General features: G+C 35.8%; 2 protein-coding genes across 2 annotated transcripts; one reads left to right on the top strand and one right to left on the bottom strand.

Annotated features, from left to right (window-relative positions):
- Positions 1-26,046, bottom strand: LOC140058314 (Fanconi anemia group I protein-like). The gene is made up of 33 exons (XM_072103878.1): positions 25,952-26,046; positions 24,922-25,046; positions 24,589-24,795; positions 24,209-24,294; positions 22,667-22,792; positions 22,520-22,561; positions 22,246-22,369; positions 21,669-21,760; positions 21,189-21,306; positions 20,717-20,809; positions 20,292-20,370; positions 19,905-19,962; positions 19,564-19,667; positions 18,623-18,784; positions 18,102-18,303; positions 17,763-17,880; positions 16,901-17,023; positions 16,628-16,798; positions 16,298-16,477; positions 15,758-15,879; positions 15,228-15,383; positions 14,930-15,109; positions 14,617-14,671; positions 14,218-14,388; positions 13,574-13,690; positions 13,097-13,148; positions 12,648-12,844; positions 12,253-12,352; positions 10,824-11,005; positions 8,703-8,819; positions 1,464-1,667; positions 1,105-1,203; positions 1-994 (listed from the first exon to the last, which is right to left on the bottom strand). Exons 2-33 carry the CDS (start codon positions 25,006-25,008, stop codon positions 899-901), a joined length of 4,020 nt encoding a protein of 1,339 aa, XP_071959979.1. The 5' UTR covers positions 25,009-25,046; positions 25,952-26,046; the 3' UTR covers positions 1-898.
- Positions 2,773-7,404, top strand: LOC140058485 (piggyBac transposable element-derived protein 4-like). Its single transcript, XM_072104109.1, has 3 exons — positions 2,773-3,196; positions 4,525-4,593; positions 4,936-7,404. Exons 1-3 carry the CDS (start codon positions 2,998-3,000, stop codon positions 6,879-6,881), a joined length of 2,214 nt encoding a protein of 737 aa, XP_071960210.1. The 5' UTR covers positions 2,773-2,997; the 3' UTR covers positions 6,882-7,404.
- Positions 26,047-26,999: the final 953 nt, after the last annotated feature.

Below are 26,999 nucleotides of genomic sequence, written 5' to 3'. Positions count from 1 at the left end.
CAGACAGAGAAAGAGGTGGGAAGACAACATCAAGGAATGGACATATTTGACCTTTATTGACTCACAACGAGCTACAGAGGGCAGGGAACGATGGAGGAGGATTGTCCAAAAGTCAGCAGTGGTGCCTGAACCATCAAGGGTTAGAAGACTGAACTGAACTGATTCTAAAACAGATTTAACGAAAACTATTTTATAATATTTATAATCAATTAATACCAAAAACAATCATAACATTAAAATGTTAATCATTTTGTTAGGTTTTATAAATCGTAACGTATTTTATTCATTGAGCATGCGCAATAAACATTTTGACCATTTAGTTAGCATGCAGCATATTAAAGACGTTCGGTTACCATTGATACTGTCTATAGTAAATACATATTTTATATACAGCGTGAATATATTTAAAATATAAATTGTTAACACTAATAATGATTGGTAAGACTAACTATATTAAGACAAGGTGTCGACAGAATATATATTTACAAGTTTTTCTTCCTCTCTTCTCCCTAAAACAAGGCGGAATATCAAAACATCCTGATATAGGAGGCACCGTACTTCCTTACGTAGCTTTTTAAAATGTATACTTCCTTTCGATTTCCTCTGAAAACGTTATGTGCCAGTAGAATCCTTCTTTTTGGACACCTCTATCAAGGGGACACTTTTTCCCCGTGAAACGGACGTGTGCTAATGTTTTGTATATACTGTATACACTACTTCGCCCAACACCTACTCAGTGGACATTTTTCTGTCAAACAATGTCTTCACACTACAATCAACGGATATTCAAAGGACATTTTCGAAGGTGTCCCAATATTAGGGGCTCTATTTCGGCGATCTTACCGTTTTCCTTGGCTCAAAATAACTAAATACCAGCAACGTACTAAAATAGTTATGTTTAGTTTTTCCCTTTCTTTTTCGTTCCTCTACTTAGTTTTGTTTTTTTCATTGGTGTTTCCTCTTCTCCAATGCTAGTGTTGTCATCGGAAGTCTGCTAAAAAAAGAACAAAACCAATTTAGCCTATATTTCTTTGAATTTTAACAACTTTTTTTAACAAACTCTTTTTGACACAATTAAACTGTATGACAATCGGTGAAAGATACCTCTTCTACATCCGGGTCGTCCAACGAAGCCTCCACTACGGCAAAATTGATCCGGAAATCACGTGATGTGCTTAGTTTTACATGCTCCATCAGGTTTATCTAACAAGAAATTGGAGAAAAATATACGGTAATCAACGGAAGTTAGCGTATCATACTCAGTGAATCGCGGCGTTTAAATCATACGCAGGCTTTTGCGGCGTTTTGAATCATACGCAGGAGGGTATCGCGGCGTTTTGAATCATACGCAGGAGGGTATCGGAGCGTTCCGGCGGCTTTGTAGGCTTATGTTGGTGTCAGGTCGTCGTCAACATGAAAATAATTAGGCCCAATGTTACTAACGGTGTCTACTGTAGGCCTACCTTAGCCTTCTTTCCAAGTTTGATCAAGATTCGTTCGTACTGCTCTATGGAGTAGATCAAGTTTGGTATGGGACGCGAACCTCGTAAAACCTTCTGTGCATTCCTCGCCTTTGCATCGACTTTCACATCTTTGTTTTGCTTCTTTCGTTTCCCCTTGTCACCGACTTTGGCGTCTTCTGGTTGGAGTTGCTCCGATTGCGCTGCCTAAAATATATATATTTATATATAGGGATACGGTATTATATACATTTTACCCAAGTTTTTGTTGGTCGTATGGTAAAGATCTAAGATACATTCTACGGAAATGTATTTAAAAAAAAACAAAAAAAGACAAGGTTGTATTTCCTAGCCACCATGCAAAGGTGAAATAAGCAACTTAATGAACACTTAAACAAAAAGACTAACATTCATATTGATATTAAAATGGCATTTCAACAAAAAAATTATTTTTTCAGGCGGACAATACAACTTTAATCTAAGACATCAATCAATTTTTATTTCCATCATAATCACATAAAAAACAAATGCAATATTTAGAAGTACGCACAACAACAAAGGAAAAGCCTGAACACAAGGAAACAACAAAAAAGACACATAAAAAAGATTGTATTTCCCACCTACCACCTATGCAAAGCCAAATTAAACATACGAACATTTAAACAAAAATACTAACATTTATATAAACACATGAGTTCAGGTTAAAAACAGTAAAACAAGCCTATTTTACCTTAATTGTCAAACTAGTAAACGAATTGATCGGTTGCTAGCTGCGCTTGAACAATTTTGTATTCATTATAAGAATTGTCGGAGAAAATGATGATAAAGAAAATAAATTGCCATTATTGCTTATATATTTTAAGAATAAATTGCCCAAATATATTATAAAAATAACAAAAGTAGGCAAAGTAAATCCGACAGTAATAAAATATACGAATTACTACGGCGCTTACAATTTCAATCCAAATCAACTTTATTCAATCAATGAACATACATTATTGTTATACTGTTATAATCAAACGTTACAATGTTTTATTTCATTTATACAATACAGTAAAGCTATGGATAGGTCATAATAAACAAATAGGATAGAAAGGGATGACATTTTAAATATTAGCTCATTGTCTGAATAGCAAAGCATCAAACGATTAAAAGTGGTTAGAGTAATGTTAGGCCCAGATTACGCACTCTGTTCCTGATACAGTAACAGTATTGTATGTAATATGCCTATTGTACACAATGCAAATCCCTATCCAATCAAATTCACGCATCATTACACACACAAACGATCGACCTCTCGTCTGTTCAAATGGTCACGTGTCTATAGAGTCACGCTTCGCACCGTTTACGTTTCACATTGTACCTCATTTGCATATGACGTAGCGTCATTCCCTTATCCGGTTTGTGAAAAACAACGAACGTCACGGCGAGAACAAGCAATAACCGCCATTTTGCTTACGTCGTGTAAACACAGTACGTTTTCGACGGTTTAAAATCAGCGTTTTGTGCCGTTTTACGTAGGCTTCGAGGTACCCCAATGCTACAACCGACCGATGTCAAGTTGGAGCCTCTGGAAGACGTAAACGATGACGGTCTTATTGATATGTTTTCATCGTCTGATCCTCGCAAAATGCAGAATTCTGACGGTTCGTTGCAGCAGCAAGGCGTAAGGACTGAAACGATGTTTGCAACACGTCTGCAAACAAGCGATCCTCGTAATGGTGGTACAACAACAGGTACTGAATAAAACTTTGTAATTACTAATTCATGAATATTTATATATAAAACAGAATAATTTAAATAGAAATAGTCACTATCGCTTACATTTGATAAATAAAGTAGTATTCTACTACGGTTGTAAATACTGTACATTTTAAAGATACAACCACTTTTCATTGACATTAAGAGTGATTTTTGATGATTTTATTTAAATAAAATGTATGGCTAATTTAAAAAACAAAATCTGTACCTGCTGTAGGCCTATTTTTTGATAACAGACTTGTAGGCCTATTAACATACCCGGTAAATTATTATTTATAAAACAAATAAATCTATTTTTTAAGTATGTTCAATACTCACCATTATTAATAATCGTTCTAATGACGCACATAGATGCTTAATTACAATATTATTAACAAATACATATTGTTCAGGGCGTTATTAATAACATTAATATCAAATCCCTCTAATTCATAATTGCGGGGGAAATTACTTAGATAGTTATATTTACTATAGGCCTATGATTTGAACGCTATGCTATCACTACTAGCCAACAATATTATGCTTGCTACGTAATGTTTACCATGAATAGGCCCTATTGGTATTGTTATTAAAATAAGATTGTTATCATCAAAGTATAATATTGACTACAGATTTCCTATTGCGTTTAACCAGGGAGTTGTACAACTCCCTGGTTTAACGTACGTTTACAGGTCAACGAACTAAGTTCCGCAGTCAGTAGGTAATATGTGTATAATTCCATCACAATACAATAGGCCTAATAATATGGTTTCAGAATGTATTGTAGAATATTGTTCAATAACACATTGAGGCGGACACAACTATATCCTTTCAATTTAAAAAAAACCACTTCCATCAAATTTATAAAGGGCGGATACAGACACATTGTGTGGGGGTGATTCCAAATTTAAAAAAAAAAAGATTGTGTGGAAATATCAGGGGGGGGGGGGGGGGGTGGGGTTTAGCACTTTTCGAATAATCATTATTATGTTCAACACATTAATGTATTATAAAATTTCTGCGCTGTAAACAATGTTTTTAAGTTCGTTTTGTTAATTAAAAAAAAAGGCAAAAAGAAATACAAAACATTGTAGTCACCGATGAGGGCAGAATGATCATTTCTTCAATTTTCACTTGTATTCAAATTTTGAATCTTCGAAAAATAAATTGTATTTCTTGTATCGTATTTGATAATACATTGGTTATATAATAGACACATTATAGTCTTTTTATTAACACAAACGACCCTGATTTAATGACCATGTGAACCCACTCTTAATAATAATATTGTTTGTTTACCGTGCGTTTACATTTGTTTCTCTAGGAAATGATGACGAAAGTAGCGATGAAGACGACGACTCACAGATGATGATCGAATCAAATGCGTGTCAAGGTAATGTATAATATATATCTCAAACTCCTTAAAGCTTCGTTCACATTGATCTCATTTTCACGATATCTATTTGGCCACTGGAACGTGATCAATGGCGACGTAGCTTAAACCTGAGGTCTAATTATCAATGAACAAGTTCCTTCCGTTTATTTACCTGTATCAAATACACTTCGAAAGTAATATTGCTAGAGAGATCATTGATGAAGGTGACTTCAATGCTGGTGTTGTAGTAGCGGTGATAGATTCTTGTTGTGATAAAACATAGTTGTGTAGAGATGCAGTGTTGATCTTTGATGATTGTTAAATCGGCACAACTAATACAATACAACTGTTTTTCTTTAGTTGTAGGTGAAGGCATGATGGAAGAGGACGACTGGATAGAACTTAGCGACAATGATCTCTCAGATACGGAATCAAACCACTCAGAGGCTGAGGATTCACCGCATCTCTCGTGGACAGATATGGTGATCTCACCGATGATACAGACACCAACATACACGGCAGGTGCCATTGGTGATCTGTCCAATCTAAGTGATGAACTGGACTACTTCCATGCGTTTTTTCCGATGTCTTTATACAAACAGATAAAGAACGATACGAACAATTACGTCGAGTATTACCAAGAGAAGAAGAGAGACGCCAAACGAGAGTGGTGGAATTGGCAAGACGGTGGGTGGCTCCCAATCGCTGGTAAAAATGAACTCATGACGCTCTTCGGGGCTTGTCTTGGAATGTCCATCGTTAACCTACCAAACCTGATGGACTATTGGGGAAACCACCCAATGCTTTCTTTAGATTGGATGTCTCCTGCGCCGAACTATACACGTTTTTCCAAACTCCATACGTACTTGCGTTTAAGTAATCCGTGGCGTGATCCAAGTTATATTAACAACATAGAAAGGCGCGATGAAGCGTGTCGGCAGAACCCGATGTACAAAGTATGCAAATTCCTGGAGCCATTGGTGGAAAGTTGTCTAAATATGTACACGCCTGGTGGTGCAATGGTTATGAAACACGCAATGATAGGTCTGAAGGGCGAAGCAACCCCAAACGTACCGTTTTATTCCGCTAAAAGTTGGCGTGTATTGCTTCTTGTTGACGCCGATACCGGATACGTGAAAAATATTGAGATCTACGGCCCGCACAGTGATAAAAATTACGACAACCAAGAGTACAGCAACGCGACAGAGGCAGCCATTATGAGATTGACTGGGCCACTAGTCGGAAAGTTTCATAGCGTCTTTGCAAGTGGAATATTTGTCAGTTCGAACCTAGCGAGACGACTTTACAGCAAAGGAGTGTATATCAGCGCAGAGCGGTTCAACATCCCACAACAACTGAAAGAAGTCACTATCGATACACTAGCCCTAGGAGAAATAAAAAGTGTCCAGTTCACAGAGGTCATAACAACTGTCTGGAGAGGCGAGAAAGGTCTTGTGTACAACCTTTCAACTATGAACTGTATGCAGCAAGAATCCATCAATTGTAGAGTGTACAACGTTGACAGCAATCGCTACCAGGTCCAAGAGGTCACGTGTCCTGTGATCATCCAGAAACACCAACAGTATACAAACCGTCGACCAGAATGTTGTTTATTGCGATCATGCGCACACATCCAGCACATGTGTAATACGTGGTGGAAACACATTTTTTGGTTGTTGTTAGATATTTCCATCAACAACGCTCACGTGTTGTTCGACTCGGCTCATTCCGGCATCAACCGCTTTGAGTTTACAATGAATATTGTCAAACAACTCATGGGTCTTGTAGATTCAGAAGAGGTGCTAGAACCATCAGAATGCACAGCAGTACCAGGTCGCAACACTTCCACGCAAAAACGGCCTTTAACCGGTTCAAACCAGTTATCGCAGAAATCAATTAACCATAGCACTGTTATTCCGTATACACATTTCAGCAGCAAAACAGACGATGCTGGTGACAACGTTGCGGTGCAAGACGACGCCAATGCACCAGTACTGGATGATGCAAGTCACATTCTGGTCAAGTTCCCTCGACGAGGTCGCAACTGCAAGCACTGTTCCGCCATTAACGTACGGACACAATGTGGCAGACGGCGCGATACATACTTCGGCTGTCTTTCTTGTCAAGTCCACCTTCATAAAGGAGAATGCTTTATCAACTATCACGTGGCAAAGAACATAAACGTCACCAAGAACTACCGCCAGGACATAGTCTTTGAAGTTACAGAATCTCCTCCAGTCAAACGATCCAAATCGGTCCCTGTTAGCTTCATAGAGTCTGGTTCCTTTTCGCAATTTCCAAAGTAATCTTTATTTTTATATTTTTGAACGAAGACACCAAAGTCCAAAAGAATATATGAACAGCATTGGTTTGTGCACATTTTGCTTTCATAGTTGCAATCAGTAGATTTTTACAAATTGAAATTTAACGTTTTTAAGTTATTGAATTCTTGTTGATGTTACTGAGTACACGGTAGGCCTGCATACTGCATAATTAAGTTGAAATTTAACGTTTTATATAATTGAATTATCCACAGAAAAGAATGCCATTGTTGTTGATGTTACATAATTAATACATAATGAGATGTTTGATAACCAAAATAATGGCATATTTGTCGAATAAAGATCTATTTTATGCTTTTCAATTCGTGTAGCATATCATTTTCTTGTGTTTAACTGCAGACATTACCCTAATTAGGTCGAAGTGAAATACTTCACACTAAACAATTATGGAGCGTCACTTTGTAATGGATTTATATTCGAAAGTGATAGGCCTACATCACAAATTGATGTGCATACACCATCTAAAAAAAGTGCAGACCACATTGCAATTGGGTCATGATCTTTGTTCCGTTAGTAAACAATCAATATTAAATCAATTTTAAATTACCAGTCGTTTATATAGTCTATATACATATAATCTATATTCATTACTATTTATTCATCATTACTGACAACTCCTTAAGCCATGTCTACACTATCAAACTTTATGTGACAAAAAAATGTGATGTGTCCATATATGGACATGATGATGTCATATCTCTACCATATGTGGGCATACCACTACAGTATTTGGGCAGATCACACTTTTTTTGTCAAACTAGTTTGATAGTGTAGACGGAGCTTTACAGCTAGGTCGACTTTGAACTCCAAGGAACCAGTAGACAGAAAGCAGTACACATATCTTATTGGCTCGTATTCACAAAATAGCACTGAATTAGCCGAGTAAATTATGACTATGTTATAATTATATTTATATAACACCTATATAAATTCCTGTCATTTGATTGGACGAATGTGGGTCACATGGCGTGCAATAGTACGCACTATTCAACGATCGTTAAATAGTACTTTTTGAAACATTTTTGTTTGTTATTTAGATGTTATATAAAACAAATAATGAATGTTTTGTATTCGTGTAATGGTACAAATAATGGCACTTGGTGAATGATGAAAGGTTATATCAACTCGGCTTTGCCTCGTTGATATAACCTTTCATCATTCACCTCGTGCCATTATTTGTACCATTGCACTCATAAACATTCATTATTTGTATAATATATCATACTTTCATATATACAGTGGCGTAACGGCTATGAGCGCTCACTGGATAAAGCCAGATGCCCTTGAGTCTAAGGCTAAAAACGCCCGAGGCCTCCAGCATTGGAAGGCCAATTATGGTTCCTAAAGCAGGGGTTTCTACGTTATGCCACTGCATATATACGGCCATTGTAATTCTCTGAGTGTTCCAACACATAGTTACATACTCAAAATGACAAGTAAATTTCTTTTCGAAAAACACTGATGTGTTTCCAATCCAAAAGATTGAAAACTATACTATAAAATTATACCTTTACACTAAATTTGGTAATTGCCTGGATTTTTTAAATTTTTTAATTTCATACGCATCCAACAGTGAGTAACTCGCCAATTACAGGATGGATAAACTATGTTATAATTTATCGTGCGTGTATATAAGTCTCATTTGAGGCTTAGGGAGTGGCGTTGAAACAGTTGTAAGTTGGGTTACTACAACCCTGGGACTAGGTCAGGATCGAATCCTGGACCTTGGGATTAGAAGGCAAGCATGTTAACCAACAAGTTAAATGATAGAAAATGGTTATGTACCTGTACATACGTGATCCATGCGTAGACTTGTTGCGTTAGATGAGTTCCCGACAGTTTAATGAGCTTCTCGAACCTTTCACAAAAATGTCCATTCTCTTTCTCATAAACATTCAAATACTGTTAAGAAATAAAGACATTTGTATTGGTAATGTTCAGTAAAAAAACTTCTTAAGCTCTGTCTACACTATCAAACTTAATGTGACAACAAAATGTGATGTGCCCATATTTACTACAGGGTTGGGTAGGTTTTTGGCCAGTATGCGTAACTTTTTATGGCCAGCGGGCGTCCCGGACATTGCGCAATATGGCCAGCGGGCGTCCAATTATTGCGCAATATGTTTTCAATGGCAGCGTCCGCGCGCTCCATGCGTGTGAAAAATACGTACAATGCGACAGAGAGGGCGTTATATTTACATTTTCCGCGCGAGATGCCGGCCGGCCACGTACTATTATTATTTATCAGAAAAAAAAAATTAAATAATGTGAACTTTCATTTAAAATGTTTTTTGATTGACATTATAATAGTTAAAACTATTACTAATTATTGTTATTAATTAGGCCCTAAAATACAGTAGTATAATTTACTAAATCAGTTTAACTTAGGCTAGCCTGCACTGAAAAGATAGATTGGATTTTAGAGGCCTCAGTTCAGGCTTGCCCTACTTGCAAATTCTGTATATATAAAATTAATTATGTATATAATCTGTCGCATTGTACGTATTTCACATGCACGGAGCGGACTCTGCCATTGAACAAATATTGCGCAATAATTGGACGCCCGCTGGCCATATTGCGCAGTTTCCGGGACGCCCGCTGGCCATAAAAAGGTACGCATACTGGCCAAACCTACCCAACCCGTATCCATATTTATGGACATGAGGTCATATTACTACCGTATTTAAGCATATCACTACTATATTTGGGCATATCACTACTATATTTGGGCATATCACTACTATATTTGGGCATATCACTACTATATTTGTCAAACTAGTTTGATAGTGTAGACAGATCTTTAGGAAGGTTGGGAGTCTACACACCAAATCCAGAAAATATAATCGATTCTGTACTGTATGTACAACTCTACCAGTATCATAGGCAAATTCTGTAATACAGTGTCACATATGCATCACATGTGTATCATAGGCATAACCTTAACAAATGTAGGCATGCTATGTGATACTGTGTATTACCTAATGATACTGGAAAATTAATCAATTGTGGAGTAACAGTACAGAGAATCAGGTGTGAAAAATTTGATTCGTTTTAATTTAATAATTTATAATATCATATCAGTGGAATTAATTTTTTCGATTTCAAACATTATATTGTCTTGCTCAAACTCTTTCAGTGTCTTAACTATTATCTACTCTTGAACTTTAACCTTTCAATGTCTTTAATTACTCTGTTTTATCTCTAAGGTCCTAACATTAACTTTGCAATGTACAATTAGGCAATGCTAAACCTTGACTGCTTGTCCTACATTTGGCTAATTCACATGCTCAAATGTCAAAGCGTAACACTATAATATACGTCTACGCCTCATTAAATGTTCAAATCCAAAAGGAAATAGATAGTATCGTAAAAAATATATTAGATGTAAATCATTATTTGTACAAGACAAAAACAAATGGTGAATCGTTCGAGTAGAATAGATTGAAGATACTAAAATACGCAGAACGTTCAACATCGTTAATTACGTTCATGCAGTATTGGAAAAGAAACGCAACATTTTTTATTAGCACCTAAATATGGTTTATTATCATTAACTCTGGATTAGTACTGAACTGCACCTCTGAGACTAAAAAAAGTGTGTCCCCTGATTAGAGGTTGGCCATAGTTAGTGGTAAAACCTATGACCCTTGATCATTTCAAAGGGAAGTCTCCCTTTAATAGAGGTGTCCCCTGATTAGGGGTTGGCCGCAGTGTTAAAATCTATGGCCCTTGATCATTTCAAAGGAAAGTGTTGCCTTCATGAGAGCATCACTAAAATACGAATGTCCCCTGATTAGGGGTTGGCGTTTAGTGTTAAAAGTCTTTGTTCGTTTTACAAAAAAGTGTCCTATTAAGGAGGGTCACCAGAATAAGAGTGTCCCAAAGAAGGGGATTCACTGTACTTACATATTTACAGAGTTGATTTAAGGTTGTGTATGTATGAATCAACACCTTCAAAAGGGCATCTATAGATTGACCAACTGGAATGACCGACTGGACAAGTTCATGGAAGGAATTGATGAGGAAGCCAAGACGTATACATATCATGTTCTCCTTGTCTTCGTAATTGGTAAACAAGGCTTGTGTGTCTGTAAAGCCAATAAAAAAATATATTACAAACAGCACTAAATAGCCAATTCTTCTAGTGTGTAAAAGCAAATGTCTTAATTTGTATATCACTGTATCATAGGTAATTTCCTAAATACAGTGTCGTATATTTTTACGAGCGAGTCAAATGACCAAGTGGTTAAGGCAAGGGAGCCGTTTACCGTACCTAAAGTGCCAACAATATCGGTATGGGTTCGCTTCTAGTTCTGGTGGTGGAACAAATCTTCTCAGATAAGGACTACAAACCATAGGTCCAGTGTACAGTTTGACCGTGTGTACTTTAAAGTACCCAGTTCATTATTCGAGACGATTAGGGGTTATCCCAGTGAACTGGTTCACAGAATAGCCCCTGTTCATGGGGATAGGACAGTGATTAATTTACAATTGGTAATCCTGGCCACATGTGACTAAATACATTAAATAAATAAAAATAAATTTACCATAAACTACCTTTAAAAATAATTCAAATGATACTGTTGTAACATGTGACAAACATGTGAGGCTGTATTTCTGAATAAATTAACATACACAGAACAGGACGATTCATTAATCAATTAGGTATAGGATACTTAGATAAGTACTAGTCAAATATGAATCGCATCAAACTTGTGCCGCGCTTGAATAACCACCACAGGGACTAACAACATACATGCAGCTCACTTTTCATTGATTAATATAAAATACCCTTTTCTAGACACATCAATTTTCTTTTCATAACATTTAAAAAATAATTTTACATAAGATTTTAACACCATTTATTTTCGCTTATGACCATGTCATTAATTCTGTCTGTATATTCTCCAACGATTTAAATTTTAATTTTAAAGTCATCAATGTTCGTACACGTTATGAATTATTCCCTTTTGTAGAATTTAAAATACATTTATAAAATAATCTATAATTTACAATTCCACTATGGTACATTCATGTACATGTATAAGACATGAAATTATAACAGATACAGACATGTGACCTTTCAACTCTTTTAGAACAAATTCTGTTACTACTGTCATTTACTTTTTCTAAATTTCTTTCATATTTTTTTACATCAATGAACATATTTGGAGAGATTTCCAAGTTTCCTCAACAAGGGGTTATTTTTTTAACAATCTATTATCGAAGAAGATATCTGCTTTTTTTTGGTGATAATTCAAAATTATCCAATGAATCAAAAGGCATAATACCAGTAAAAGAACTACAATAAATTGATCAAGTGGGTTAGTTTTACCTGGATCAGTGACATCCACACTGGAGAGCTGTGACATCATCTGGCCCAGGATCCAATCAGTCTCCTCCAGAGCCTGTTCTATGTGAGGCACAAGCAAAAGCTGCAACGAAAAAAATAAACGAATAATATATCATGGAGCTATAAAGTGTTATAGCTCCATGAATATATTAACAATGGTTAGTGGCATTGAAGCTTGATGGTTAATATGCTTGCTTACTAATCCCAGAGTCCTGGTTTGAATCTTGGCAATGTCAAAGTGATAGTGTCGGTTGTTTTCAAAATTCATCTAAGACTTTATATATATTATTGCTTCTTTGTAGAAAGTATCATTTTGAACCCATTGCATGGTTTCAGCGTCATTGGGTAAATTAACAAGGACTAACGGTTAAGCTTACCAATATAGAGGGCGCAGCTGTTCTTGGATTGATAAGCGAAAAGTTTGAGCTGTTCCCGACCTCAACATCTTCGTCAATGTCTCCGAGATGACTGTGAATATCCTGGGAGATGTCGCGCGTCAATTTAACACCGCTCTTGATACGAGTTGTGAGATTGAGAAGTAATGACATAAGAGCTTTTGACAGGACAATGTCATCTACAATAAAAAACATGAATTTTTGGCATTTTAAACTTTACAGCTGGGTTATTATAATATTATTTCTGAATATATACAAGGTACTAACAGTGTAAAGTTTTGTTTTCAATAAAAATGATGATGTGATCATATATGGACATGATGATTTCATATCACTACCATATTTAGGTATATCACTACCGTATTTGTTTGATAGTGTAGACAGAGCTTTAGGCATTAGTGTGATCTACATCTAGTAAAGAAATGACATACCTGGGTTGTTCTCAGCGCAAACACGCAACAACCAAGTGTAAAGCTCAGTGAACTAAAAAATACAAACAATAAATGTTAAGAATCATTTGGAATGATTAATTAATTTTTGATTAAAAAATACTTTTTTAGTTAAAGATGTATTTTCCCCCAAAAACATGAAAAATAAAGATTAATAAAATCAGACTTTGAATAGATTGTTTTGTAGCTTTATTAAAGTAAATCATTTCTGTAGAAAAAAAACTGGAAAAAATTTATGTTTTCACTTATAAAATTACAAAATAAATACCAAAAACCCATTGGCTGTCAGCCAATTTGACAATTTTTTGTTTTAAATTACATTTTTTTAGGTAAATACTTTTGGTGACATTAAAGTGGCATATTCAACAGAAAAATTGTTAAGAATTAATTTTTCAGGGGGACAATACATCTATTACATGTATACAATTCACAATATAATATATATAAACCAACTTTTACCTGAGGGCGCTCTGCATTGAGAAGTTTTGACAGAAGCGTTATAATAGTGCAGAAATGAACGGCATCTTTTAAGTGTACATCCTCCTCTTCGCTTGTCAAGTACGAAATCAGTAATCGCTACCGAAAACAACAACGTTTATAAGAATGAAAAAGGTATACAGTATATATTTTATGAAAAAAAACACAGAAAATAAAATTATAACTAACAACCTATATATAAATCCAAAGGCAAATTACTGAAAAAAATGACAATGCTGTGGGTATCAGTGGCTGGATCTCAATGGAGAAAATAAAAAGCGAAAAGCTAAATCAAAACGATAAAGTAAACAGCCAGAAAAGTTAGCAGAGCTTTCGGGCAACACTAGCCCTTCATCAGTGCAAGTGAAGGAATTTGGATAACGTCATAGTATAAAGCTGGCAAGTGCTGCCTGGGTGGATAGGAATAAAAGAAATATAACAAAGGGAGCCAGGGTAGAGTCTGAATAAGAGTGGAAAACAAAGAAGGTAGCTTGGTAGAGATATAAACAATTTTGGAATGAGACTAAAAAACAACCTATATATATATATATTTAAAAAAAGTGTCAAGATTTGAACCCAGGAGTTTGGACTTGTAGGCAAATATCGAAATTAAACCATAAAAGTACCTGAAACTTTTTGATGTAAGCATGAATTTGTTCTTGTTCGTTGTCATCAACTTTATCGCACTCAACGTCAACAAGGTCGAGAAATTGTCGGATCTTGTCTGGATACCGTGTGCAGATGATGTGTACAATACTATTCAGCGTCTCTAAACACATTTGCGTAATTGTCTTATTCTTGAAAAATAAAGAAACTTTGATAATACACAAACTTTTTTTAATTTAAATTATAAAGTATAATGGTAACGAGTAGGAACGATTGTTAAAAGATATTACAGTTCTCTTACAAGATGGCCATCATATGCACACCCTTAGGCTGTCGCAAAATGTCTAGACAGAATGAGACAATTGAGTTCTGTTGCAGTGAAATTGTATACTTTGTATCAAATGTTTTGAAATATTCACCTTATCTTTCTTTTGATTCTCAATAGTTGGTGTTATAATTTGTTGCAGAAATACTCTAAAAACATAAAAAACGAAAATAAAAAAATGTACAAAATAATGTTTATTCAGTGTTAGGTTTTCAGTAACTGGATCAAACTACATGAAACTGGATCAATCTCCATAAAACTGGATCAATCTCAATGGAACTGGATCAATCTCAATGGAACTGGATCAATCTCAATGAAACTGGATCAATCTCAATGAAACTGGATCAAACTGGATAAAATTTAATCAAACTGAATTCAGTGATAAACCTCTATAATCTCCAATTTACCTCGCTAATGTTGAACAATAAATGAATATCTTGTCCTTATTTGTCCCTTCTGGGCCATCGCAATGACCTTTTGTGTCGATTTGATGAATCTTTTGCAGAGTAACTGCGAGTATGTGGTGAACAAAGTCTGGGTTTTGGCGCAATGATGTTAACCCTTCATCGTGCGATGGACTGTTTAAACTTCAAAAACAAATACTGACAGGTTAAAACATGTACAAAGTATGTATATGTATACAAATGTATTGTTTCCAGATAGAACATGATTTAAATACCCAGAATACAATATAAAATTAGATACCTCAATAGCGCCCTTAACGTTTCAGTAGCAAATTTCACTGATAGTAGACTCCTTGCTGTATCTTTTCCTTTCTTTCCTCCAGCCTTTTCTTTCAAGACACCAGACAATGTATGGTAATTGTTGAACAGTCCAAGAACCTGATCACAACGAGTTGAACTTCAAAGAGAAAGAGTTTTCTTTTTTTTTTTATTTTATTTCAAAACATATACATAACAAGATAACAGAAAAGAGTTTTTAGTTTAGTCACTGGCTGAACCCAGGGGCCCCAGAGCATGAGCAGCCCAGCTTTGAAAGGCCGCTGAGTTTATATATCTACACTATCAAACTTTATGTGACAAAAACATGTGATATGCCCATGATGATGTCATATTACTACCATATCTGGGTATATAACAACCATATCTGGGTATATATAACTACCATATTTGGGCACATCACACTTTTGTTTTCAAACTAGTTTGATATTGTTTTTTTATTTCGAGTGGGTGATATATGTATGGAAGACTAGTATGCCAGACTATAGTTTTTACCTGTACTGTCCATTGTTAATCACATACTCCAGTAGCACCTCATAGATACCAAGAACCAATATCGCAAATATGTTGTTACGAATGCCCACTCCATGGTCCATTGAATAATCCGCAGATTTATCCTGCAGACAAAAAAGAAGTTATTATTGTTATTTAGTATTTCTTCCTGTGATACTACTACTACCACTACTACTACTTTTCTCTTTTAGTCAACCTAGAGATCAAGCTAAATGGGGCTTCTTTTTTTAACGCTAGGCTTGTATGTATTGAGCTTTTTGAAAGAAAAATACCAACCAACATATACTGTAGCCATTTCCTTTTATCTCATTCAGTAAAAAACAGTGATTATTGATTTATTTATCAAGTTTTTTTTTTAATGGTTCTAGTAGAACCCCTATTCGGGGGACAATTCTCTGTGAAACAAACAAGGAGAAGCATATGTCTTAATATTACGGCTCAATCTCTATAAAGGAGATAACCCTATTAAGGGGACACTTTGTTGGGTCTCAAAGGTGTCCCCTGTAGTTCCATTCCACTTACAAGCTCAAAGTCTTCCATCTCACTGCTAATCATTCTCTTAGCTAACGTCATCATTACTTCATCCAGTTTGTCCACAAGTTTCAAAACATTCACGTTTTCGTCTTCTTCTTCATCATCTGTTTGTCCTCTTATTTTCTTGCAGAACAACAAGCTGTGACAGATTGCCATTAAGAGGTGTGTCTGCAAAAATGATCAAGATACATGACTAGGATTTTGTATATGGAGGTACGCTGAAACATGCATCAGCGACTTCTTCATTCTTTTGCGTTCACTTATAAGCCCACCATGGGATATAATTAGTTATAGTCAGTTCAGTAGTTCTGTACTTACAAGTGGCTCTGTAACATAAACGTTGTCTCCTTGGGCAGTGATGCATGGCTCCAGTTTGACTGGTGGAAGCACCTCCTCATCTTCAGCATAGTATCGCTGAAATTGATTGTACAACAGCTCTAGGATTTGACCTTTCAACTTGTGGTTGTTGGCGAGAGCTTCATACAAACCCTATTGGAATAAGGACTGGATTTAGTAAAATCAAGTATAAAAAATGTTACACCTTATGTGGTTTTACTATCTTACAAATACATAAAGTTTATTTTCTTGTACCTCGTATAGAATCAGTCTGACGTCTGCTTGCTGGTTGAATGTACGCCGTAAACTCCCCAAGATCTCTGAACAGACAATGGCTTCATAGTCTGGAGAAGTCTTCTGGTGAACATCAACGACAACCTTCAACAGAGACATCAGTTCAAAACATGTAGTTATAAAGTTCTGATTTTCTCTTTCTTATTAGCAGTGATACTATAATTTATTTGCTTTACTTAAAAATGAATGAACAGAAAGAACAACAAAGATCTCTAGGATCTTTTTGTTTAATAAACTTAGCAAGTGAGTGGCCGAGCAGCTAAGAGCGTGGAACTGTAATATGTAGCCATAACACCAGCAAGGGTTCAGGCATCGAATTAAGTTTAATTATTTGGAAAATTATCATTCATAATGTATTATTATTATGCCACTTTTACCTAATTTGTATAAATTTTTATTTTGTTATATGTTTTGTTGGGTCTAACTGAGACAGGCCTTGGCCTCTAAGTCTGATCCTAATTAATGATATCTTTATTTGTTTATATTGTTTAAGATTTCATTAATTGAATAAATGTGAAATGAAATGAAATGAAAAGGGTTTCACTCTCTCCATGGTTCTGGTAGTAAAACGAGTCTTCTCGGATAAGGACTATAAACCGTCGGTCCAGTGTACACATTTATCCCATGAGCACTTTATAAAGAACACTCTTTTGAGATGAGGTTACCTCGCTATACTAGTACACACACAGCCACTGACACACAAAACCACTCATCATAACTCGACCCTCTGGGAGAATAGTCTTTGACTGAAGAGGATACCCAGCATAAAGAATAAATAATAAAAAAAACTCTAGATCAATCGGGAAAAAAGGGGACATATTACCTGAGATGATGAGCAGGCTATCTGGCTAGACTGACTGGATGGAAGACTGCCATACACCTTAAAGTTCTTAAGAATCAGTAGATATCCAGTAGCAGCAAGCTTTCTGCTCTCAACTTGTCTAAACAAAAGAAAATAAAAAGTAATGGCAAGATGTAACACCATACTGGGTGATTTAGAGTTTCATGCAATGAACTCCATTATTCTTAAAGGTAGGCTTATTTTATGGCTACTAAATCTCAAAAAGAATTGGGTACCATTATGTCTCCATTACAATAGATTAGAAGAAACATGAAATTAGAGAAAATTAGAATATAAAAAAAGAAGAAAAAGATAATCTACCTTGAGAAAAGGGCTTTGCGGAGCATAAGCATGAGGGCGTCTTTAAGTGTCATGCTTATTTTCACGAGAGGCTGAATAGCAACCAGCAATCCCTTGGCTGTGTCCAGTGGAAGTTGCGTTAGGTAGTCAAATGTTTCTCGCACCTTTGATTGATAATCTAGCGCCGTCTGTGGTGAAGCTTCGATAATGTTGGACAACAGTTCTGTAATTGGATAAAAGTTATTTTACAAATGACCAATAAGCATTCAGTATGAAACAATTCCAAATAAGGAAGTGGAGGAGGGACAAACTTAGGAAAAAAATATTCTGTTGGTTTTCCAATTTTGTTACTAACATATAAGCTTCTAAAGCTGTCTCCACTATCAATCTAGTTTGACAATAAAATTTGATGTGGCCAAATTTGGTCGTGATATGCCCAAATATGATAGTGATTTGACATCATCATGTCCATATGGGCACATCACATTTTTTGTCACATAAAGTTTGCAGACAGAGCTTTAAAAGACAAAGAAAGTACATACTTAAGTAATGATGAACGGGATGTGTGGAGCTGGTGATCAGATGGTTAAGGATTTGTTCAATGACATCCTGTCTGGCAGCTTCTTGCAGTTTGAAGATTTCTTGTAGGATGGAGATTCCAAGATGGCAGGCTTTTTGTGATGGAGTTAATATGGCTGTAGGCTCTGGAAAATATTGTTGGAAATCCATCTACATTTGTTACAGTTGTTTTTTTGGGATCGTACTAAAAGAGCTGTTTCTCTCTTTTTTATTCTCATTTTATTTTAAATTAATCATCCAAAACCTTTTAAATCTTGGATTTGATTTGATTTGAATTTATTTGGAAAATCATCATAAAAAATACATACAAAGTGATAACATAAATTACGGACATTACAAATAATACATTTATAAAAGACTTTCCAGGATAGCCCAAAAAGCTTATCAGCTTATTTCCATTGGGATCCTTTTACAATCTAAAATAAAAAATATAAACATTACAAAGTATTGCATTAAACACGTAAATATTACAAAAACAATAATATAAAAAACAAGTTAAATTAAAGATTATGATTGACTTATTATTTGGTATTATTTGGTATTATTTGGATATATATAGTTCTATAGAGGCAAACTTCTTGGGAAGAATGCTTTTGTTATAACATGATCATTAGAAAGGAATTGTATCAAACTAAATATGTATATAAACTAAATATGTTTATATATAGTTGGTTGGAAAGTGTTATATTATATTAGCTTTTGTATTATCGTAGCAGCTGATGTAAACAACAGGAATGTATATTAAACTTTTTGTTTGTCTTTATCTTGTATTATGAGTGTAGGTATGGTGACATGTCAATCCTAAACATGTTTATATTTCGTTAGTGTTTTTATTATTTTATAAGCTTTTGCATTATTATCAGGTAGTGGAATCATTTAGATGTCATTTAGAGTGTTTACATACCATGTACTGGTACTTTACCAAACGCAGCTTTTGGTCCATAAGATTCCATCAGAGAAAAACCCAACTCGATTAGACCGTGTGTTACATGGTCCCATCCCATGGAACTATAAACAAAAGAATTGAATCATAAAATATTTATAGAATACTGTATTTATAGAATAGACAAATCTGTACATTTATTGTAGATTTTATATGATCAGTACTATATATGATGCATACAAAAACGTGGCTGTCTGACTATTGTGATTGTTTAAAATATATAGTTTTACTGATAGTATCTATAAATTTATTTATTTCTTTTAAAATTATTTACTTTACTAATTGACTGATCCAAATCTCACCTGTTTTTGACAATGCTTAAAATATCTGATGCAATGTCAGGAATCGGTGGAGCAATTTCTAGACAAAATTAAAAAAACACAAACTTTAAATGTCTTATTTTTAAGGGAAAGCAGGACTACACGTGGACAATAAATTGGCTACAATTACATATTTGAATGTGGTTTACAAGAGTTAGTTGGTAAGTTGGCACAGATGTTAGCATTTTGTCTTTTAAATTGGATGTTTAGAGTTTAGCTCTACAGTCCACTCAGCCTGGACAGTTAGGGGAAAATGGCAAAAGGCTTCCTACTGTCTAAGAATTTTGTCAGATAATCTATGTGTTATAACATGACTACAGTGCTGATTTTTCCATGTTCCCCTAATTGTGGAATAAATTAAAACAGTACCTGCAATAAACTTGGACTCATTGTGTTTTTCTATATTTTTGTAGCACCTAAATATTGACGTCTTCAAGATTGAGATCATCTAAGAAGAATCAAAAATAGATACAAATAAAACTAATAATATAATATGCTCCGTTATTGAAAGTAGTACGTAATATGCTCCTTTATTACGCCAATTAGTTGTTTCAGCATTGATTTGCATAAATTGTAGCATTACACCTGTAATTTCATACAACTTTAGCAGCAAGGCTGCCTTCTTAATTTACCCACACTGTTGACATAAGCACCATGATGTGTAGGCCTAGGTACTCACTGAGGTGGTACAGGATCGAGCTGTTTTATATGATGCATACAAACAAACGTGTTTGTCATTGTTTAAAATATCTAGTTTTACTGATAGTATCGTTCGTGTCATATTTTGTACAAACCTGTTCAGTGAAAGAATGTATTCTAGAGATTGCTAGTATCAACGCTGTGGAAAATGGTTGCAATACTGCACTTGGGTCCCCTTGTTGTCTATCCTATAACAAATAAAAATAAGGTCAGTTGAGACGGCTTGATTCAGGTACTAAATAAGAGGCTCTGACGCTGGGTAGTTGGGGCTGCTCATACTATGGGGCTGCTCATGCTCTGGGGCTGCTCATGCTCTGGGGCTGCTCATGCTCTGGGGCTGCTCATGCTCTGGGGCCCCTTGTACTCTGGGTTTAGCCAGTGAGTACACACAGACGCTATGATACTGGTTCTCATTCATTCTGTGTCAACTACAGGTACTATCACAGTTTTATAAGGGCCTCAGAGCAGAATAGAATATGGAAAAACTGGGCCAATTAGAGTACAGACTTTGGGTTTGTAGTCTATATGATATAGATATATTGATATTTAAAAACGAGAAATTGAAACCTTTAGGATTCGAACCAACTCCTTTCCCAGCGGTTGATCTTGTCTCACTGCAAATGTTACATGCACAATGACCGTACCCTCTGTGTGTTGTATTGTTTCATTAGTGGTTGCTGATACACTATGTAAAAAAACATCATTTTTTTTAATTTTTATATTTACAAGATTTTAGAAACACAACATGGAATTGTAGCTTGGTGGTTTACTTATGATCTAGGGTCCTGAGTTCAAATCCTGTCAGAGGAAAAAAAAAATAGCTCCCTTAAGCCCTTTCTAAACTATCAAACTTTATTTTTACAAAAAAGGTGTGATGTCCCCAGATATGGTAGTGATATGATTAAATATGGCAATGATATGACATTATCATGTACATATATGGATGGGCACATCACATTTTTTTCGTCACATAAAGCTTGATAGTGTAGACAGAGCATAAGACTGTAAATTGATACTTAAATATACTTATATACCATCTACACATACCTAAATATATCCTCACTTTCTTGTGCTATATCTTGCTTTTCAACGTTGTTAAAGAAATTCAGTATTCCTTTTAAAACTAAATCTTTATGACCCTATAGGAAAAATGATCATGTTGATGATTGTAATAAACAGTTAATTATGTTTAGTAATTTAAATTGATAGTATTCTTTCTGGAAAGAATAGTTTTTTATTTGTTTATGTTTAATGCACTTGTCAATTGTATGACCCACTTTACGAACCCCAGGAGAGGTGCGTCATTTGTTTGATGTATGTCATACCTTATGAATACCATGACGCATCCCTGCACCAAAAAAAGTGACCATGACGCATCCATTTTGACACATTGTGACCATGTTGTTCATGATATGGTGGGTTGTAAAGTGACGGACATTGACACACCATTGTTTTTTGACGCATAATTATTTGTAGATTACACATCCATGATGCACCTCTCCCGGGTGTCGTATATTGGGTCATACAATTGACAAGTGCATAAGATAGGCAGAAAAAGAAGGTACCAAGTTTATTTGATTAGAAAAAATATATCTGTTTGAAATGGAACAAATGAAAAACTCACCTTGGTCGTTAGGACGAGAAGCTGGTAGATAAGTGGTGGTAACTCTTGGAAATTCATGATGGGGAATCCCCTAATAACCTTCTTCATTACAAATGCAAGTTGGTCGCTCACCATGGGTATTTCCCTTTAATAAAAATGAATATTCATTATTAATCTCATGAATATTTAACAGGAGTAGGTAAAGTTAACAGTAAACCTCTTAATTCTCCTGCAAATCATAATGGATCTTTATGAAGTTAAATTAAAAAATTATTAATTAACAATCAAGATTTACCTGACCATAGAAGTCAGTGGTAGGATGCAGTGAGGTTCCCATCTATGAAAAATAAAAAGATAAAACATTTTTCTCGTAAAAAAAACTTTTTAGATCATAGTTAATGTATAATTGGTCTGATGTCTATAAATTTCATATCCAACTTACCTACTCGAACACAAATTATTAAGCACATAGTCTTTGAACTTTGATCCAGTCATATTATTGTTGCCATGGAGAACATTATCCCTTGATGTCAGTGATGATAATATCTTTGGTAACAGCTCAAATGCCCTACAAAAATTGTGAAGTACTTATGTCGATTAGGTGATTTGGTTCAATCATAGTCATGTTTTTTACAGGATAGCAGTTCAGATACCTCAGAGGGAAGGAGTTACCTCTATGTGGGTGAGAACGGTTCAGCTAAGATGTCCTACCTACTACACATAGTACACTATGGAGTGGGGCTAATGGGAGAGTTACCTCTATGTGGGCGAGAACGGTTCAGCTGAGATGTACGTCCTACCTACTGCACATAGTACACTATGGAGTGGGGCTAATGGGAGAGTTACCTCTATGTGGGCGAGAACGGTTCAGCTAAGATGTCCTACCTACTGCACATAGTACACTATGGAGTGGGGCTAATGGAAGAGTTACCTCTATGTGGGCGAGAACGGTTCAGCTAAGATGTCCTACCTACTGCACATAGTACACTATGGAGTGGGGCTAATGGAAGAGTTACCTCTATGTGGGTGAGAACGCTTCAGCTAAGATGTCCTACCTACTGCACATAGTACACTATGGAGTGGGGCTAATGGGAGAGTTACCTCTATGTGGGTGAGAACGGTTCAGCTAAGATGTCCTACCTACTGCACATAGTACACTATGGAGTGGGGCTAATGGAAGAGTTACCTCTATGTGGGTGAGAACGCTTCAGCTAAGATGTCCTACCTACTGCACATAGTACACTATGGAGTGGGGCTAATGGGAGAGTTACCTCTATGTGGGTGAGAACGCTTCAGCTAAGATGTCCTACCTACTGCACATAGTACACTATGGAGTGGGGCTAATGGGAGAGTTACCTCTATGTGGGTGAGAACGGTTCAGCTAAGATGTCCTACCTACTGCACATAGTACACTATGGAGTGGGGCTAATGGGAGAGTTACCTCTATGTGGGTGAGAACGGTTCAGCTAAAATGTCCTCCCTACTGCACATAGTACACTATGGAGTGGGGCTAATGGGAGAGTTACCTCTATGTGGGCGAGAACGGTTCAGCTAAGATGTCCTACCTACTGCACATAGTACACTATGGAGTGGGGCTAATGGGAGAGTTACCTCTATGTGGGCGAGAACGGTTCAGCTAAAATGTCCTACCTACTGCACATAGTACACTATGGAGTGGGGCTAATGGGAGAGTTACCTCTATGTGGGCGAGAACGGTTCAGCTAAGATGTCCTACCTACTGCACATAGTGCACTATGGAGTGGGGCTAATGGGAGAGTTACCTCTATGTGGGCGAGAACGGTTCAGCTAAGATGTCCTACCTACTGCACATAGTGCACTATGGAGTGGGGCTAATGGGAGAGTTACCTCTATGTGGGCGAGAACGGTTCAGCTAAGATGTCCTACCTACTGCACATAGTGCACTATGGAGTGGGGCTAATGGGAGAGTTACACTCTATGGGAGAGTTACACTCTATGGCCTTACCTTCCACTTGCAGGCTCTTTACTTTTTACAGCCTCGATATAAAAGTCTGTCAATTCTGCCAATCTGCTGCTTGATAGCTTATCAGTCTAAAAAAGGATGTAATTAAAAAAGTTAACAATCATATTCAGACATTTTTGATTTAAACTAGAAACATATAGTAGAACAAAAAAGTGATTACAAGAGATGTGTCTCAGAGATGGGTTGTGCAATGTGTAGGGTGTTTTGTTAGTTTAATCAGAAAGATTTTTTGCTTGCCTAGAGTAGAGACTTGTACGAAAACAGAATCTAAATTAGGGCTTCTCAACAGTTTTCTAGTGTGCTTGAAATTTATAGAACACATAAACAAAAATGAGAATTATTTAATATACACTTTTTATTACCTCGACCAGAAGAAATGCAATGATATCCGTGGCAACCTTAACATTGATGGTAGAATCTTGTAGTAGGTTTATACAGGCTGTAAAAACCATGTGTCTGGCTTTCATACCATCTTCATATTTATCGCAGCCTTTTAACAGCGCCCTCAACAGGATGATAGGATCACCAACCGTGCCAATTACCCGCCTAGTCAACATGTCAGATATTTTCTAAACAAGCAGAGAAAAGAAAACTAATAACAAATTATAAAATGAATGGGATAATCTTTTTATTATCATTTTTTCAGAAGTCAGATATTGTTTCTGTAAAGTGTAATTGTATACTACTATACTAACCTGTGGGGCATCAATTAAAGAGTTGATAAGCTTGGTGAGACCTGTAAGTTTACCAGTTTCATACAGAATTACTATCTTTTGGTCCATTGTGTTGGTTATGTGTACAGTATTTCTCAATTAAATTACTGTGAAAAAAAAAACGAGTCAAGAATTTTCATCCTGAAAGTTGTTGTGTTCTTATTTAGGAGATATTCATTTGTCCTGTTAGTCTTGGTATGAGTTGGCATAAGTACGGCTGGTTGGCCTGGTTCTAGATTCACCCCTACACTTCACAGACGGGGAAGGGACAGGCCTACCTAGCTAGCTAAGGCTAGTCCTAGCCACTTATTTATTTAGACCTTTTTATACTCTGCTAGTCTATCTATACTATAAAGTATAATACTAACTACTGTAGCCTTAGCCTACAGTATAGTCATGGCTGTTGTACTTCTGGTGGACAGACCGAGGCAAACAGTTCATGCATGCAGCAGACAGTTTACAGCATGAGCTATAAGTGATTCTGTTTATTTGTAGAAGATATAATATTTTGGCACATAAATGGGTATCATAAAATATGCGGACGGTGCCTGGAAGACTTCGGTTTCGTCGATCTATTATCCAACTAAATTCAAAATAGGCTGATTATTTTCTAGAGAGGTTTATAATAATACTAGACTATAGTCTAGGCTTACTAGCTACTGTACTACTCTCTCTGGACTCTGGCCTACTACTGTATGTATACTAGGCCTAGAATAGTAGTCTAGTACTTACCTGTCCTAGCTACTTTACTACTGTACTGTGACTGTGTACTGGCCTAGCTAGGCATCATGTAGGCCTAAACTAAGCCTAGCCTATATAATAATATTATATAGGCCTAGGCCTAGAGTAGTATATTATAGGCTTAGTCTTAGAGATAGTAGGCCTAGCCTAGCCTACTAGGGCCTAGGGCTAGGCCTAGGCTTATTAGAAAAATTATATTACGGTAACAAAGATATTTATAATTTATCCCTCTAAAAAATGAATATATTTACTAAAGGAAGGTTGAATTTACCAATGACTAAAACCAGATAATCAAATATTCATTCAAATCTGCGTTCTTGATTTTAGCTTGGCCCTAGGCCTAGAGGTCTCCAGTTGAAATTTCAATATTCGCGCGAGTTCTCCTCCTCTCTCCTCCCCCATCCCCCCAGAGCCAGCTCCAGAGCCAGCTGCTCCAGAGCCATATAAAGAGTTACGACATTGAAGATTAGAATCCATGTTTGTGTCAAAGAATTCGCACGCTGTAATAATTTGCCTTTATTATTTTAATATTGTTCATACCCTATTCAATATATTAACAAATATATCCACGACACTTTATTATTTTATTTAGTCATCAAAGCATGCATTATGAATTCAAAATATTACATATTAATTGTTATAGGACGTAGTTATGGGATGTTTCGTTCCAAAATCAATCAATCGAACTTTATAATGTACTAGCGCACGCGCGCGCAACATCCTTTGCCGGGTGTCACGAAACCTAAGACCACGAAAGCTCAGACCCCCTAAGACCTAAGATCACGAAAGCTAAGACCCAACCTAAGATTACAAATACTAAGATATACTACAGCTTAAAAACAATACTTGTTTATCCATACATAATTTTAAACACAGTAGGTTTCATTTATTACCATAAATATAATTTAATACTACCGCAAAACATAGATAAACTCACATTATTTTCGCCCGTTGAGTAAATGTATATTTTTTCTTTACAACAAACAAACTTGACGGGTTGTTTGTTGGTATATATTTACTCCATTGTGTTGGTTCAGAGGATGTTTTTCTTACGCACCTGCCTTTCTTGTATTTTGACTCCAAATTTGTTGACTAACTTTATCCTGAACACCACACTTTAAAATTAGGACTTATAAGTACTTTCAGAAGGAGAAACACATAATAACAAATAAATAAATCCTTTAAATTGATGATTTTACAGATGTGTTTCTTTGTATACTGTCTGTAATGTAACTCCTCGAGCTCCCACCATGCTCAATGTTTTTGTTTCTATGGAGCGCCAAAAGAGCAACAATAATAGTACAAGCATAAAAACAGAA

Source organism: Antedon mediterranea, chromosome 9, assembly GCF_964355755.1.
Source record: "Antedon mediterranea chromosome 9, ecAntMedi1.1, whole genome shotgun sequence".
NCBI classification, from domain to species: domain Eukaryota; kingdom Metazoa; phylum Echinodermata; class Crinoidea; order Comatulida; family Antedonidae; genus Antedon; species Antedon mediterranea.
The sequence above is the reverse complement of the archived record's forward strand: the minus strand, read 5'-3'. Positions and strand labels throughout refer to the sequence as shown.

What these genes read in the sequence shown, in the direction of transcription:
- LOC140058485 (XM_072104109.1), top strand. Translation starts at nt 2,998, where the DNA reads ATGCTACAACCGACCGATGTCAAGTTGGAGCCTCTGGAAGACGTAAAC. An exon ending in TAATGGTGGTACAACAACAG is followed by an intron (nt 3,197 to 4,524) that starts GTACTGAATAAA and finishes TTGTTTCTCTAG; the next exon opens with GAAATGATGACGAAAGTAGC. An exon ending in CGAATCAAATGCGTGTCAAG is followed by an intron (nt 4,594 to 4,935) that starts GTAATGTATAAT and finishes GTTTTTCTTTAG; the next exon opens with TTGTAGGTGAAGGCATGATG.
- LOC140058314 (XM_072103878.1), bottom strand. Translation starts at nt 25,008, where the DNA reads ATGGACCAAAAGATAGTAATTCTGTATGAAACTGGTAAACTTACAGGT. An exon ending in CGCAAAGCCCTTTTCTCAAG is followed by an intron (nt 17,881 to 18,101) that starts GTAGATTATCTT and finishes TCTTTTGTTTAG; the next exon opens with ACAAGTTGAGAGCAGAAAGC. An exon ending in TAAATCAACTCTGTAAATAT is followed by an intron (nt 8,820 to 10,823) that starts GTAAGTACAGTG and finishes ATTTCTTAACAG; the next exon opens with TATTTGAATGTTTATGAGAA.